Here is a 15,183-nt window from a genome sequence, read left to right as displayed (position 1 = left end):
TTGTGTCTGTCTACCTTCCCAAGGGCCCATAGAACCTGTTAACCCCCCCAAACAAAACAGGGAGCGAAGAAGTGGTTGTAAAAAGTACCCAGTCAAAAAGAAGGTAGGAAAAGAGGGGGTTGGGTTGGGGGAAGAAAGAACAATGAAGAGAAGAGACTACTAGGAACAAATACACCCCTTCTTCAAAGGACTGGCTGATATGCTCCTTCCTCCAATCGAGATTCTCTTAGGAAGAAATGGAAGGACACAAAATGACCTGTCTCCAGTCATGATTTTCGAGCTGTTTCCACTGAGACTGTGCAAACTTTTTTTTTTCAGAGTTAACATGGCTTTTGCAAATAAACAAGCTTCGTTCTATACCAAGCATGTGCATTAGATCCCTGGTGTCTCAAGCATGCAAATATAAGAAAGTGCACAGGGATGGTGTTCATGAATTTATAACAACGCATGGCTTTGATGGTATGGTTCTTAGGACTCAAATGGTTGTCTTGGGCCTCTGGAAAGACAGCAAAGTGAGCACGAAGGCCATTTGGTTTGGAGAAACAGAGGCTTCAAGTGAAGGGGTGGGGGCTGAGGAGGCAGTGTATGTCAGGGAAGGACAAGGAAGGAGCCTTGAGGGGAGTCAACAGGGAAGAGGAAGAAGAGCTTGGGTGAGGTCACCTCACCTTGAAAGTACCTGTGGACCTGGGTTGAGGGGGCACCTTCCCTTTCTTCCTCCCTAGTTGCTTGGGGCTGGTTCTTCAGTCACTGTGCCAGTAAGTTGTGGTTTTAGGGTCGCCATGACCATGTCATAGACTCCTAGTGGTCTATCCTAGGTTCATGGCCTTCATTCATTTCCCTCTCCCCAGGACAATGAGCAGCCACCCCCTTAGGCATTGACTGCCCAGCAAGGCCCCCTTCCAGCCAATGTAGCCCTGGGGGAGGGGCTTAGACACCACAAAGCAGTATTAATTACAGTATGTTGGGGGGAGGTGGATGCTGGGTACCCCAGGGTGCTCTGGTTGCAGAAGGATGACATTTTCTGAGCACCCCTAAGGGGCCCCCCAAACTTTGAGGATTACTAGTACAATCACTGGGGAACTGATTATGAAACTGCCCAGAGGTCATCTCAGGCTTGGCCAGTAAGGCCAGAAGTCCTTGTGCCAGGCAGGACGAGGGTGGGTGTGTTTGATCCCCAGTGTGCAATGCAACTGACCGTAGGTCCAGCCCACAGCCTTGGCACTGGCATGGGGGTGACGGCCTGCAGGCCCTTTGGCCTGCTGTGGCAGAGACAACCCCTCCAAACTGCGAGGCTCAGGGTGGATATGGCATTTGGGCAGTGACCTTGATGGCCCCTCCAGGGACCAGGGGAGGCTCAGGGCGGTTACAGTTCTGGGCCAGTGAGCTTGGCAGATCGTCCAGGGCAAGGAGGCAGGCTCTGGGTTGACTTGGGACTGAGGCGGTGTCCCTGAGAGCCCTCTGTGGCCCAGAGGAGTCTCAAGGTGGATACAGAATTGATGAGGACAAGGAAGGTGATGGAGAAGTGTGGGGAATGGCTTGCCTCGGGGTCAGGTGTGGTCCCGCTCTAATGGGGCTGTGCTCCCAAAGTCAGGCAGAAGGGCAGGGGAGTGGGGTGTAGACTGAAGGCTGGCCAGGGGCCGGGGGCATTGGACTGGCTCTCCCAGACTCTCAGGTCACCCTTAGGGCCCCAGACAGGACCTTCCTATTTGGAGTACATGGGCTGTGACTTCCTTGAGGATGGGATCTGATGAACCTGCCTGGGAGGTTCCAAACTTTTGTTGTCAGATTCAGCCATGGATGCAGAGGCCTGTAAATGCTGTGCATGCCTTCTCCACTCACCTTTGCCAGCCAAAAATGAGGCTCAGAGCTCAACGTTCAGCCTTCTGACTTCTGACTGCAGGAGCGATCTCCTGAATGCAGTGGGTTCCAATGGGTGACCAAAAGGTTGGGTTTTCCCATCAAATACACACACCTCTGATGGGCGGTCTTAGAGCCACCTTAACAAAGACTCAGGTGGGAAGGGATCTCCGAGTCCACACAGCCAGCCACAAATCCAGCTCTACACCCCAAATGCGCCCCGGTCCAAATGGGAAGAGAAGAGATGCATGTCCCAGAGAGACAACCCCACAAGAGGGCCCCGGTACTCTCCCTTCTCTATAAACCAACAGGCACCCATGAACTCACCAATGTGGGGACCCACGGGGTTCTGCTTTCATATGTAGGCCATCAGTCCATGATGCTGATAAATATTTCTCACTGAGAAGGTGAATGGTGCATCCCCATCATCTTGGAGATTAGATGGTCCCCTAGCTCACGGGACAGTGAGCTCTTCCTGTGGCACCTGGAATTTATCCTCAGAGCAGAGTCTTAAGCTCTACCAACTCACAATGCTTTGAATGGATGAATGAATGAGTGAAGGGAATGAATGTAAGAATGAAGTAGTGAAGAAAATAGGAAAACGTAGAGATAGATCTGTCTCCCTGAGAAAGCTGAAGCTGGGAGGTATATTTGACTCAGAGAAACACAGTGTTATAGAAGAAATGAAGTGTGGTGTTTCAGGGTGTAAGTTCCATGTAGAGCGTGGAGGTGGTGTGTTTCCAAACACTTCCCAGGACCATGAGGAAGTCATGTGCTTTGGCCCAGGCAGAAATGCCCCAGGAGTCTTGGCCTCTGTCAGACAGAGTTCAGACGGGTTCTGGTGGGCCTGAAGTACATATGATCTGGAAGGCCCTGACTAAAATTTAAAAAATGAGTATGAAAGTGAGTATTTCCTTACAGTGAGAAGAAAGTTCCTGGAGAACTTTCAAAGACGGCAACTAATCCATCAAAATCCTGAAAATACACACACACACACACACACACACACACACACATAATTTTTCAGACATTCCAACTATGTAGTTGTACAATCTGAAATATGATGAAGCAGAGGTTTGAGGTAAACGATACCATGGTTTTACCGTGAATCAAAACAGCTGACCTGTGCAAATTTTACACACACACACACACACACACACACATACACACACACACACACATCACGAGGCCACATGAACACTTAACCTGGACCTGTGAGTGACAGTTGAATCTAAGAATAAAAACACACTCAGGTTCACGTTAAGCCTTTAATGTTTATTTTCACATCAGCTTTTAAAAAGGAAGCTAGCTTGTTTAACATCTGTTTCTCCACTCAACAACAACAACGACAACAAAATCTCCTGTTTCAAGTTAGGATGACAGTTCATGGGCTTCAGAATTTACCTCTTAATCACGCACGTTTCCCTGTATTCCAACAAAAACTGTGTTTAGCCGAATGGAGACTCTTCTGTAACCCAGTTCCCACTTCCCAGATCCTGGTCCATCTACCACTGCTCACGCAGCCTGGAATGACTTACTGGTCTGCATTTACAGTGTCAGAACCTGTCGGAGCCAGTCAGCGAGTAAGTCCAAAGATCAAGCTTGCTTGGTTTGAGACAAACGACTGATTTGTTGTTGTTGTTGTTGTTGTTGTTGTTGTTGTTGTTGTTGTTGTTGTTTAGGGGACACAGGTCCAGAACAAAGAGCTTGCTTTCCTACAATTTATGCCAAGTAGATGGGTACCTGACAGTCAGCCTGGACTCCCGGGTCTAGAGTAGCTGGACTGTGTATACGATGGCCCTAGTTGTCTTCCACATGGGGACAGACGGCTATGTGTAGCAGATCCAGTCCCTGTCACTTAGGAGGATGGCCAGGAGCCTGTCGGTTTTGGGAAACCACTCAGCCGCTGAAGAAGAGATACTCCCAGAAATGCAATCTCAGGGAAACTAATGTAGAGTTAACAGTCTTGCACAGGCTGACACAACGTTGACTGCATGCTGAGACTGCATTCACTCCCATGAGGACCACGTGCAGATGGTCCACTGACCTTGTCTGGATTTCAGATCGCTTTTCCAAGAACCGTTGGAAGGTTGCAACAATATATAGGGAACATCTCTGTCACTGGCTTCACCTCTCAGGGCTATTTTTCCAAACGAGCAAGCACAGTCGGGAAAAGTCAGGGGTGATCTTGAGAAGGAATCCAATCAGTCGTCTGTACCACTGCATCACAGGAAGAATGAGAAACCCATGTGACATTTCTGTAAAACATACACCTTAGGTTTTGAAAACGACGGTTGCTTAGTATCTGAAACCAGGGCTTTTTCACATAACAAAAGAATGTGCATCCTATTTTGAACTATGAAAAAAAAAAGTCAAAAGCAGTGTTATGAAGATACCTGGAAAACTACACATTGGGGCAAGTAGAGGCAAGTCCGGTTATCTGCAGCATCTTAATAAATGAGCGGTGTGAGGGGTCTGGGAACGAGGAATGATGATGACCATGCCACCCTCAAGTGCTTGGGATGGATCCAGAAGGAATTCAGCGCGTTCCCGAGGCCTTGGATTTCCAGAAGGTGTTCACATGCCACAGACATTGGGAGGATTATCCCTTTCAGACAGACAGGGATGCTCGCTAATGATGTGCATGATGAGAAGTCTCCCTGCCAAGGTGTGGGCGCGGGGGGAGAGTTACTTCGCCCTGCTCCTCCTCGCTGACCTCCTTCTCATTTCCTTTAAGATGTTTTCATCAAAGAGCTCTTTTTCCCGGTAATGCACAGGTGGCCCTCGCAGGTACTTTGCTTCTGCCTCCTTGTAATCCAATCCATCCAGTGCTGCAAGTGAACAGATGATTGCTTCTGGCAGAAGAACTTCCAGGACAAAACTCACTTTGTCATCTCGTGTCAGAGCCAGCACCTTCTTGTCGACCTGTTTGTAGATTTCTTGCAAGTGTCCCACCACTGCATCCAACTGATCTTCATCTTCCAGGTATGTTTCGACACAGATGACATACCTATTGGAATTCAGATAGGATGCCAGCCAGCGGGACTGCTTCCTGCCTTTGACAATGTCCAGAAGATGGTGGTCGGCCCCCTTCCTTTTCACGATGAAGTCCACTAGCTTCTGGTTGGCTCGGTCCCAGGCGGCCTTCATCCGGTCAGGGAGGATTTTCTTGCAGGGCCTCTTCCCGCCCAGGGAGGTCTCCTCCTCGGAATCTTCCAGGTCGGCATAATTCACCTTTGGGAACTCAATCTCCAGGTCCCCCTCTTGGATGGCTTTCCTCATTGGGTAGCTGACGTCCGCAGCATAATAATCCAGGAAAGAGCCAGCAAAAGTCCCACGACCGAGCCCTTCTCGGTAGTGGGAAATCAGTGAGAAACACCAGTTCACACCTTGCCCGTACAGTTTCCCGGCTCTCTTCACTAGCCTTTCCTTCCCTTTACAATCCAGGTGTTTCAGTCTTTGAAGAGGAACTCGGATGCCGCTCCTCTCACTGTGCATGTTTGCCTCAATCAGGAGCACCCTGGCAGTCTGCTCCGTTTGGCTGACACTCTTTACCACAGCCGGCCAGAAGGGGTGATTCTGAAATTTAAACCAGACCATCATTCCTCTTTCAATGGGAGACAGCTCCTGTGGGGAAGCCAGGCTTGGTGGCTGTCCCGTGGCTTCGCCGACACCGTTCTCAGTGGCACTGGTGGGGTTACTAGCCTCTGAGTCCACTGAAGGCTGAGATTCTTGCAGCCCTTCCTCAAACTCTGGTACCTGCAGCTTCCGTTTTCTACTTGCTAGTCGGAGTGAGTAACGCAGCCTGGGCTTAGGGCTGCTGGAGGCTGCTGCTTCGCCTTCCAAACCTGGGTTCCAGGCGCCCTGTCCAGGGTCCTTAGCAGTCCCGGAGAAGGTAGCACCTTCAGCGGAGACAGCCAGGGCCTGTGCACAGAAGACTTCCCGGGCCATGCGCACAGTGGGAAGGAAACCCGGTGGCAGGGACGGAAGGACGCCTCCACCTTCAGCACCGGTCCCCTCCTCCCTGACTGTGCAAGGCAAGGGCATAACTCTTGAGGTGTCACTCTCCTCCCTGCCCTCTTTCTTGTGGTCATCTTCTGGCAGGGGCGGGAAGTTTGGGCACATGCTGGAGCTTCCTGAGGGCTCTGTTTGCCTTTCCCTTGGAATACGGCCGATGGTTGTGTGCACCTGAAGTTTGTCACGGTCAGGGGCATCCTCCCTCTTGGAACGTCGTACCAAGGGTGATTTGGGGTTCTCACGTTTCCTAGGACTCCTCAGGAAGTGCCTTCTGGGCTTCTGATACTTTTTACGAGGTCGCTTTTTCGGTCCCCTTGGAGACCGCGTTGTGGACTCCAGAGTGCCCGACGCTCTCACAGGACCCAGATTTGCTCTCTGGTTCAGAAGCTCCTGTGCCGCCGTCAGAGCGCTTCTGTAAGCCACCTCCTCTCCTGGTGGGACACTGGTCTTGGACAGGGCTGCCAGTGAGGAGGTGACGGATTCAATCTGAGACTCATTTAGGGCCTTTATATCTGTGCTTTTCACCTTGACCTTTTCATCCACTGAGAGTATTTGAACTTCTAGAGAAAAGGCCCTTTCCCTCTTGTTTCCTACTGAGTTCTTGGACCTGGACAAGACCTTCGCTGGCCAAAAGTGGCCTTTCCAACTGCACAGGACATACTCGGCATCCATCATGATTTGACTTGGGTGCCCAGTGGTAATTAACCTAGGCTCAGGGGTCTGGCTGCAAAGCCACAGCTACGGTGGGTCCTGCCCAGAGCTGTGTTCTTCAGCACACCCTCTGGCTTAGGACTACAAAAGCGCTTACAGTGCATGCCGCCTGTCCTTCTCCACTGGAATCTCCTAGGGGCCCTGGAGCTCTTGTTTTGGACGGATTATAGTGGACATGCTGGAATATGGAGGAGGAAAAGAAGAAAAGCGTCAGCAGGGGGTGGGGGGAAATGCCTTTTGAGAAATTAGAAGAATGTTGACAAAGAGTATTGATAAGAGATAAAGCAAAGACATATAGAGCATGTGCATCCAAGTGGGACAGGGTGGGGCTGGAGGCACGGCACGTGTGTGGGGAACAGTTACGGGAGATGCCAGAGGAATTTTGTAGCCCTCCAAACCCCACGTCTTGCCCTTTTTGTTACCACTGTGTCTAAAGGGCATCTGTGTGGGGAAGGGATCTCATTTGTGTTACTGGATGTCCTGTGCCCTCTGTGCTCCTTGGGGCCCATCCTAGGGGGACGCTTCACTTGGTCTTCCCTAGGGTGCTAGTGCTGCCCGCACTCACTGCCTGTGCACCCAGGGGGCCCCAGGTGATCTCCTCCAGCATGCGGGCACTGGGGGTCAGCGCCTGCTATATACAGGTGACAGCCCCCTGTAGATGCCCCCTGTCAGTAGCATGGTGTGTGTATGGGCTTCCCCCACAGTCCCTATGCATCCACATGCACTTACCTGCTCTTATTACCAGGGGCCACACTTCCTCCCTCAAGACCACATTCCATCACCATTTCATGTGAATGCCTGCTTTTCACAATCATTTTCCTGACTCTCTTTACAGTGGGGATGCCCTGGTATTTAAAAACTGATTTACGTAAATTTCAACCGTTTGGAGGTGTGCAATGCAGAAGACGGAGTTGTTCTCTCAGTCTCTCTCTTCCCACCCAGAAATGTGCTGCTAGTAGGTTCTACTGTTCTGTATACATTGTACAAATACGTATCATAATTCACTTATAGATTTTATCACTTATAGATGAGATAAAAAACATGGTATGTGTCATAAGATGAAGTATTAATTCCCTAATACATCCAGGTACGTATGACTTTGTTCACATACACTCAGTGACAGAATGTGAAAGGTATGATGGCTAAGTAGACATACTCTGGGCATAAGCTGCACAAACTTTCCCTTGGACCAGGCTTCAAGTCGTGTGCTCTAGAGAACTGTGTGTTCCAGCGCTCATAGCACAGGTGTCATGTGAAGACAGAGAACAAAACGGAGAAGGAAAACCAGGTGTCACGGCTGCTGCAGTCTCCCTGCAGCAGGCCCTGCCAGCCCGTCACACAGAAGAGGAGTGCCAGAGTCACCTCGACCCCAACCAGAAAGCAATCCCAGGACAACATACACTCACTTAGAGACACACCACACACACACACACACACACACACACACACACACACACACTGACACTGACACTGACACTCAGCTCGAGGACAGACACCAAGTTGCCCCACACAGATGCACATCATCCGTGCTCTCTGCCTCTACACATGCATGCAAGTGTTTCTGCTTCCGGGATAGATGTCCCTTTCAGCTCCTTTTCATTCCTTATTTTAAAAGCACACGTGGGACAGTCTAAAATGATGCTTAAAAGTATAAAAGAGGAAACATTCAGCACCATTCATCTAATCACGCAGACATATAAGACCCCAGACCGTAGAATTTTTATTCTATGGATACGTATGTGCTCTGTTAACAAGGTTTTAAAAATTGTACGGCCCTTTTCAATATTCTCTTGTATTTACCTTTGTGTACATCTTTCCAAGCATGAGACACTTTCATGGAGTCCTTTCAAAGGACACCAAGATGAAAGCTGTAGTTACTTTTTTTCCTGACTACTAAAGCAATGCATCTTTTGGAGGGACATCAGAAGGGAAGGGCGTTAAACGAAAATAATAAATATTAAATGGTCCTCCCATCAAATGCTTTGGCCCGTTGCCCAAATAGCTCCCATTAAGATTAGGTACATATTCTTGCAGATGGTTTTCTGTTCATATTTTGTGCTAACAGGAATACAACTCTCTTCTCTCTCTCTAAAGATGTATGCAGGGAGGTGGATGGATGGATGATGATAGATAGAGATGATGATGATAGATAGATAGACAGATGATAGATAGATAGATAGATAGATAATAGATAGATGATAGATAGATAATAGATAGATGATAGATAGATAATAGATGATATAGATAGATAATAGATAGATGATAGATAATAGATAGATGATATAGATAGATAATAGATAGATGATAGGTAGATAATAGATAGATGATATAGATAGATAATAGATAGATAGATAGATAGATAGATAGATAGATAGATAGATAGATAGATAATGACCTGTAAATATTGATCCTCTTTTGCACACCAGGAGCAATGTGGTAAAACAGAACACTGAACAATACTGAATTAACTTGTAAAGTAACCCCAAATTCTCATTGGGCTTGGAAATGAAAATGCATCCAATGTTTTACTTTACATTCCAATCAATGCGCCTGCAGAGAGAGAAAACACAGAAGGAAATAGAAGGGGGACAGTCTAAACAGCAACCCCGCAATCTATAACCTCATCATCAATTTCAAGAAATTGTCCTCAAATGGACCAGCTTCAATTTTCTAGGTCCTGGTATAACTTTTGATCTAATCCATTTGTTCTTTAGGTGAGCAACCAGACAACTGGATGGCATAGAGCTTTTCTTTCTCCGACCAACAGCCATAATGTTTGGAAGAACTGTTTTGGAAGCTCGATCCTGTAATTCATTTCCCCAGTGAGGGCTGTGATCACTTCTGAAGAACAATGAAGAGGAAACAACCTTCCGAAGGAGCCGTCTCGAAATGAGGACGCTTCCCTCTCGGGGGTCCAGGCTGTGGAGGGGCCTGGGTCCAAGGGGAGCAAACTGAGGTGGGCAGAGGGAGGGGCCCAGGCCCAGCCTGGAGCCCAGGTGGGGAGCAGAGGGAGGGCTGAGGGACCCCCGGGGAATCCATCTCAGCCCCTGGCGTCCACGGTCCTGGGAAGCCCTGGGCTTGGTGGCCTGATGTGAGTCCACAGACTCCCCTGGGGGTCTCTGGGCAGTGAGGGCCTTGGTGTGAAGGTGTGGGCTCGGGTCAACAAGGGGGCGTCCCAGGAACCGCCAGGGCTGCAGCTGAGGACCCTGACGGAGGACAGAAGTGGCCAAACAGATCCCGCCCCTGCTGTCAGCCCTGGGAGGGCCTGCGTGTGATGAGCACTCGTGGGGCCCTGACTTCCTGACATCCGGGTCTCGGAGGGACTGGGGTCCTGGGATGAGGGGCGGGGCCTCGGGTGGCCAGAGGGGAGACCACATGCCGCCTGAGTCAAGGTGAGGACCCCGAGGGAGAACGGAGGATTCCTGCACCCCGGGACAGTGTTGGGGCTTGGAGGCCTTGGGGCAGGGTGAGCACCGGCGGCATTTCTTGCCATCCGGGCCTCAGAGGGATTGGGGTCCTGGGATGAGGGGCGGGGCTTCGGGGGTTCCAAGGGGAGGCTGCATGCCGCCTGAGTCAAAGTGAGGACCCCGAGGGACAACGGAGGATTCCTGCACCCGGGGACAGTGTTGGACATTGGAGGCCTTGGGGCAGGGTGAGCACCGGCGGCATTTCCTGACACCCGGGTCTCCGAGGGACTGGGGTCCTGGGGTGAGGGGCGGGGCCTCGGGTGGCCAGAGGCTAGACGACATGACGCCTAAGTGACGACCCTGAGGGAGAACTGAGGGCTCCCGGAACCCGGAAAAGAGGCCATCCCACAGACAGGGAACCTTGCTAGCAGCTGTCCGGAGGCCCGAGGGCAGGACGGGCCCACGTGTTGTGTCCTGACTGCGGCACCCTGGTCTCAGAGAGACCGGGGACTTAGTGTGAGATGGGGGGTGGGGGGACCCTCAGATCTGCAGAGGAGAGAATCCAAGGTCCCACTGGGAGTGAAGCTGATGACTGTGAGCGAGCAGTGAGGACCCTGGACCCCAAAACACAGTCAGTCCTGGGAGGCCACAGGTCGGAACAAGCACAGGCGGCATTTCCTGCCATCCGGGTCTCGGAGGGACTGGGGTCCTGGGATGAGGGGCGTGGCTTCGGGGGTTCCAAGGGGAGGCTACATGCCGCCTGAGTCAAAGTGAGGACCCCGAGGGAGAACGGAGGATTCCTGCACCCCGGGACAGTGTTGGGGCTTGGAGGCCTTGGGGCAGGGTGAGCACTGGCGGCATTTCCTGCCATCCGGGCCTCAGAGGGACTGGGGTCCTGGGATGAGGGGCGGGGCCTCGGGGGTTCCAAGGGGAGGCTACATGCCGCCTGAGTCAAAGTGAGGACCCTGAAGGAGGAAGGAGGGGCCCCTGAACCCAGAAAAGTGGCCACCCCACAGAAAGGCGCCCTTGCTTTCAGCCGTCCGGCGGCCCGAGGGGAGGACAGGCCCACGTGGTTTGTCCTGACTTCCGCATCCGAGTCTCAGACAGACTGGGGACATAGTGAAAGGGCGGGGGCCTCAGGTCTGCGGAGGAGAGAATCTCAGGGCCGCCTGGGAGTGAAGGTGCCGACCGCGAGTTAGCATTCAGGGACCCTGGACCCCAGAACAGAGCCAGTCCTGGGAGACCATGGGGCGGGAGGACCTCGGGCAGCAGTTCCTGAAATGCGGGTCTCGGAAGGACTGGCGTCCCGGAATGACGGGCGGGGCCTCAGGTGGGCTGAGGGGGGAATCTCAGCTCCTGCCAGGAGTCAAGGGGAGGACCCTGAGGGAGGAGTGAGGGGACCAGAAACCCCAGAACAGAGGGGACGCAACCGATCCTGCCCCTGCTGTCAGCCCTGGGAGGCCCCCAGGCGGGATGAGCACACGTGGTGTGTCCTGACTTCCGCATCCAGGGCTCAGAGAGACCGGGGACTTACTATCAGGATGGGGCCCTCAGGTGGTTGGAGCGCAGAATCCCAGGTCCCGCTTGGAGTCACGGTGAGGACCCTGAGTTAGCGCGGAGAGGACCTCCCACCCTAGAAGAGTGGGAACCTGCCAGAGCCCAGGCCTGCTGCCAGCACGCGGGTCCAGGGCTGTGCCACAGTGTAGACCCCAGGTCTCCCCTCCTTTCTCTCCCAGGGGCTCCAGACACCGGGAGGTGAAGGCCTAGGTCTGAGACACGTGTCCTCGGGTCACAGAGCACAGGAGGCCGGCAGTGTCAGGACTGAAGGTGAGGTGTGGGCCCTGAGTGTGTGCCCGGGGGCTCCTGGAACAGAGGGGACCCCACGACGCCAACGTCCACTCCACCCACCCCCTGTCGCCCCCAAAGCCTCGGGCTGTGCCGGCTGCACCCTGAGGAGCTGCCTTACTTCCCCCGTCAGGTTCACAGACGACCGTCCACCAGGAGGAGAGCCCCTGTGAGGCCGAGGGCACCCCTGGAGAGGAGACCTGTAAGTGGCCTTTGTCAGAGCCCCCCAGGGTGGGTTTCTCAGCCCGGGCCGCTGACACTCCCTTTCTTCCCCAGGCCCGTGGGTCCCCATCTGTCACCCCTGGCCTCGCTCCTCTCAGCTGCCCGACACCACTCACCGTGCCTCCCGTTCAGATGCGTGACCTCCACCACACTGAAGCCGACTTTCAGGACCCAAGAGAGGCTGAGGATTCCATGGATGAGCAGGACATTTGGGTGGAGGAGGAGGAGGAGGACGCGGAGGAGGAGGACGAGGAGGAGGAGGAGGAGGAGGAAGGCGGCGCATCCCCGTTGTCTCCCTCCTCCTCCTCCTCGTCGTCTTCCTACTCAGTCCTGTTCCTGGGCACTGGCGAGGAGGCGGCTGATTCTGGGACACCCAGTCCCACGCAGAGCCCTCAGGGTGTCTGCCCCTCCCCCACAGCCGTGGCAGCCCCTCCATGGAGCCAGTCGGAAGACAGTGGCCTCAGAAGCCAAGGTGAGGAGGGGCCCAGCTCCGGGCAGGACCCGGCAGATGCCGAGTCCCGGCTCCAAGATGCATTACATTTAATGATGGCTGAACTGATGGGCTTCCTGCTCCACAAGTACCGCACAAAGCAGCCGACCTCAAAAGAGGAAATGCTGAATGCGGTCCTCAGAGATGACCAGGACCACTTCCCTGTGGTCTTGAGCCAAGCCTCTGAGTGTCTGCAGCTGGTCTTTGGGGTGGATGTGAAGGAGGTGGACCCCAGGGAGCACTTGTATGTCCTGGTCCCCACCCTGGGCCTCACCTACGATGGCATGCAGGACGACGGGCAGAGCATGCCCAACACTGGCCTCCTGGTGATACTTCTGGGTGTGATTGTCCTGGAGGGCGACTTTGCTCCTGAGGAGGCAGTCTGGCGAGCACTTAGCAAGATGGGGCTGTGTGCTGGGAGGGAGCACTTCATCTACGGGGAGCCCAGGGAACTCATCACCAACGTGTGGGTGCAGGAGGGGTACGTGGAGTACCGGCAGGTGGCCAACAGCGATCCCGCTCGCTACGAGTTCCTGTGGGGTCCCCGGGCCTACACGGAGACCAGCAAGCTGCAAGTCCTGGAACATTTCCTCAGGGTCAATAGAAGGGGTCCCAGTTCTTTCCCATCCCTGTCTGAAGAGCGAGTGAGTGATGAGGAAGAGGGGGCCTGAGGCAGACTTGCAGCTGGGCTCCTTCTAGGCCCCTGTCCGGCAGCTTCTCCCGCCGGGCAGGAAGTGAGGCTGACTCTTCACTGTGTGTCTGAAGAGCAAGCAGTCAGCCTTTTAGGTAGTGAGGGCCAGGGCCGGTGGGGGGGAACACGGTGTACAGCATCTCTGGGCTCCTGTTCTCTACAATGATATGGAAATTCATCTTCATTTCCCTTAGTGATGCTTCAGATGTTATTCCTTTTAATAAATATCAATATACTTTATTTTATTATACAGGTTTTTTAAAGATTACATTTCATTTACAGTTCTGAGAATATATTGGTTATATACCCCTTGTTGTGCACCCAATGAACCTGGTTGTGAACCTTCCTTCCACCCAATAGTTTGGACCTCCCGCTCCCTCACCCCTATATTGCCCCTCCCCCCTCCCCCCTGGTAATCACTAGTTTGTTCTCTATGAGTCTGCTTCTTTGTTATAGTCACTAGTTTGTTGTATTTTTTAGAGTCCACGTATAAACTGATATCATACAGTATTTGTCTTTCTCTGTCTCATTTATTTCACTTAGCATAATGTCCTCCAAGTCCATCCATGTTGCTGCAAACGGCAAAATTTTGTTTTTTATGGCTGACTAGTATTCCATATGTGTGTGTGTGTGTGTTTGTGTGTATCCATTCATCTGCTGATGGACATTTAGGTTCCTTCCACATCTTGGCAATTGTAGATAACGCTGCTATGAATATTGGGTGCGTGTATCTTTTCAAATTAGTATCTTTTTTTTTTTTGAGATATATACCCAGGAATGGAATTGCTGGGTCACTTGGTGGTTCTATTTTTAGTTTTGTGAGAAACGGCATACTGTTTTCCACAATGGCCACACCAATTCACATCCGCACCAACAGTGTAGGAGGGATCCCTTTTCTCCACATCTTCGCCAACATTTGCTCTTCGCGTTCTTTTTGAAGGTAGCCATTCTGACAGGTATGAGGTGATATCTCATTGTGGTTTTGGTTTGCATTTCCCAGATGATTAGTTATACTGAGCATCTTTTCACGTGCCTGCAGGCCACCTGCATTTCCTCTTTGGACAGATGTCTATTCTGTTGTTCTGCCCGTTTTTAGTTGGGTCATTTGTCTTTTTGATGTTGAATTGTATGAGCTGTTTATATATGGTGGTTATTGCTCCCTTGTCAGTTGTATCATTTGCAAATATTTTCTCCCCTTCAGTAGGTTTTTTTTTTATTTAGTCAGTGGATTCCTTTGCTGTGCAGAAGCTTTTAAGTATAATTAGGTCCCCGCTGTTTATTTTTCCTTTTATTTCCTTTGTTTTAGGAGATGGATCGAAAACGTTATTGCTGTAATTTACGTCAGAGAGGGTTCTGCCTATGTTTTCCTCTAGGAGTATTATAGTATCCAGTCTTGAATGTAGATCTTTAATCTATCTTGAGTTTATTTTTGTGTATGGTGTTAGAGAATGTTCTAAGTTCGTTCTTTGACAGGTAGCTGTCCAGTTTTCCCAGAACCACTTATTGAAGAGACTGTCTTTTCTCCATTCAATATCCTTGCTTCCTTTGTCGTAGATTCATTGACGGTAAGTGTGTGGGTTTACTTGTCGCCTCTTTATCCTGTTCCATTGATCTGTGTGTCTGTCTGGGGCCAGTACCGCACTCTTTTGATTACTACAGCTCTGTAGTATAGTCTAAAGTCAGGGAGCATGATTCCTCCCGCTCTGTTCTTCATTCTCAAGATTGTTTTAGCTATTGGGGTTCTTTTCCTTTTCCGTACACTTTTTTAAGTTATTGGTTCTTGTTCTGAGAAAAATGCCATTGTTATTTTGACAGGGATTGCTTTGAATCTGTAGATTGCCTTGGGTAGTACGGCCACTGGGTTGTATGGTCAACAACACTGATTCTTCCAATCCAAGAACACGGTATATCTTTCCATCTGTTGGTGTCATCTTCAGCTTCTC

General features: G+C 51.4%; 2 protein-coding genes across 2 annotated transcripts; one reads left to right on the top strand and one right to left on the bottom strand.

The window, feature by feature from the left end:
- Positions 1-3,606: 3,606 nt before the first annotated feature.
- On the bottom strand, positions 3,607-6,757 carry LOC140695438 (PWWP domain-containing DNA repair factor 4-like). The gene is made up of 2 exons (XM_072958163.1): positions 4,254-6,757; positions 3,607-4,077 (listed from the first exon to the last, which is right to left on the bottom strand). Exon 1 carries the CDS (start codon positions 6,547-6,549, stop codon positions 4,546-4,548), a length of 2,004 nt encoding a protein of 667 aa, XP_072814264.1. The 5' UTR covers positions 6,550-6,757; the 3' UTR covers positions 3,607-4,077; positions 4,254-4,545.
- A 5,599-nt stretch (positions 6,758-12,356) lies between these two features.
- LOC140695447 (melanoma-associated antigen 8-like) lies at positions 12,357-13,446 on the top strand (the record flags this gene model as incomplete). The annotated part of the gene is made up of 1 exon (XM_072958185.1): positions 12,357-13,446. A coding segment is annotated over one exon (864 nt), but the record flags the coding sequence as incomplete, so codon positions are not given.
- Positions 13,447-15,183: the final 1,737 nt, after the last annotated feature.

Source organism: Vicugna pacos, unplaced genomic scaffold, assembly GCF_048564905.1.
Source record: "Vicugna pacos unplaced genomic scaffold, VicPac4 scaffold_204, whole genome shotgun sequence".
NCBI classification, from domain to species: Eukaryota; Metazoa; Chordata; class Mammalia; order Artiodactyla; family Camelidae; genus Vicugna; species Vicugna pacos.
This window is presented reverse-complemented; position numbering and strand designations above follow the sequence as displayed.

Bases quoted from the DNA above. Each gene is read 5' to 3' on its own strand.
- LOC140695438 (XM_072958163.1), bottom strand. From the start codon at position 6,549: ATGATGGATGCCGAGTATGTCCTGTGCAGTTGGAAAGGCCACTTTTGG.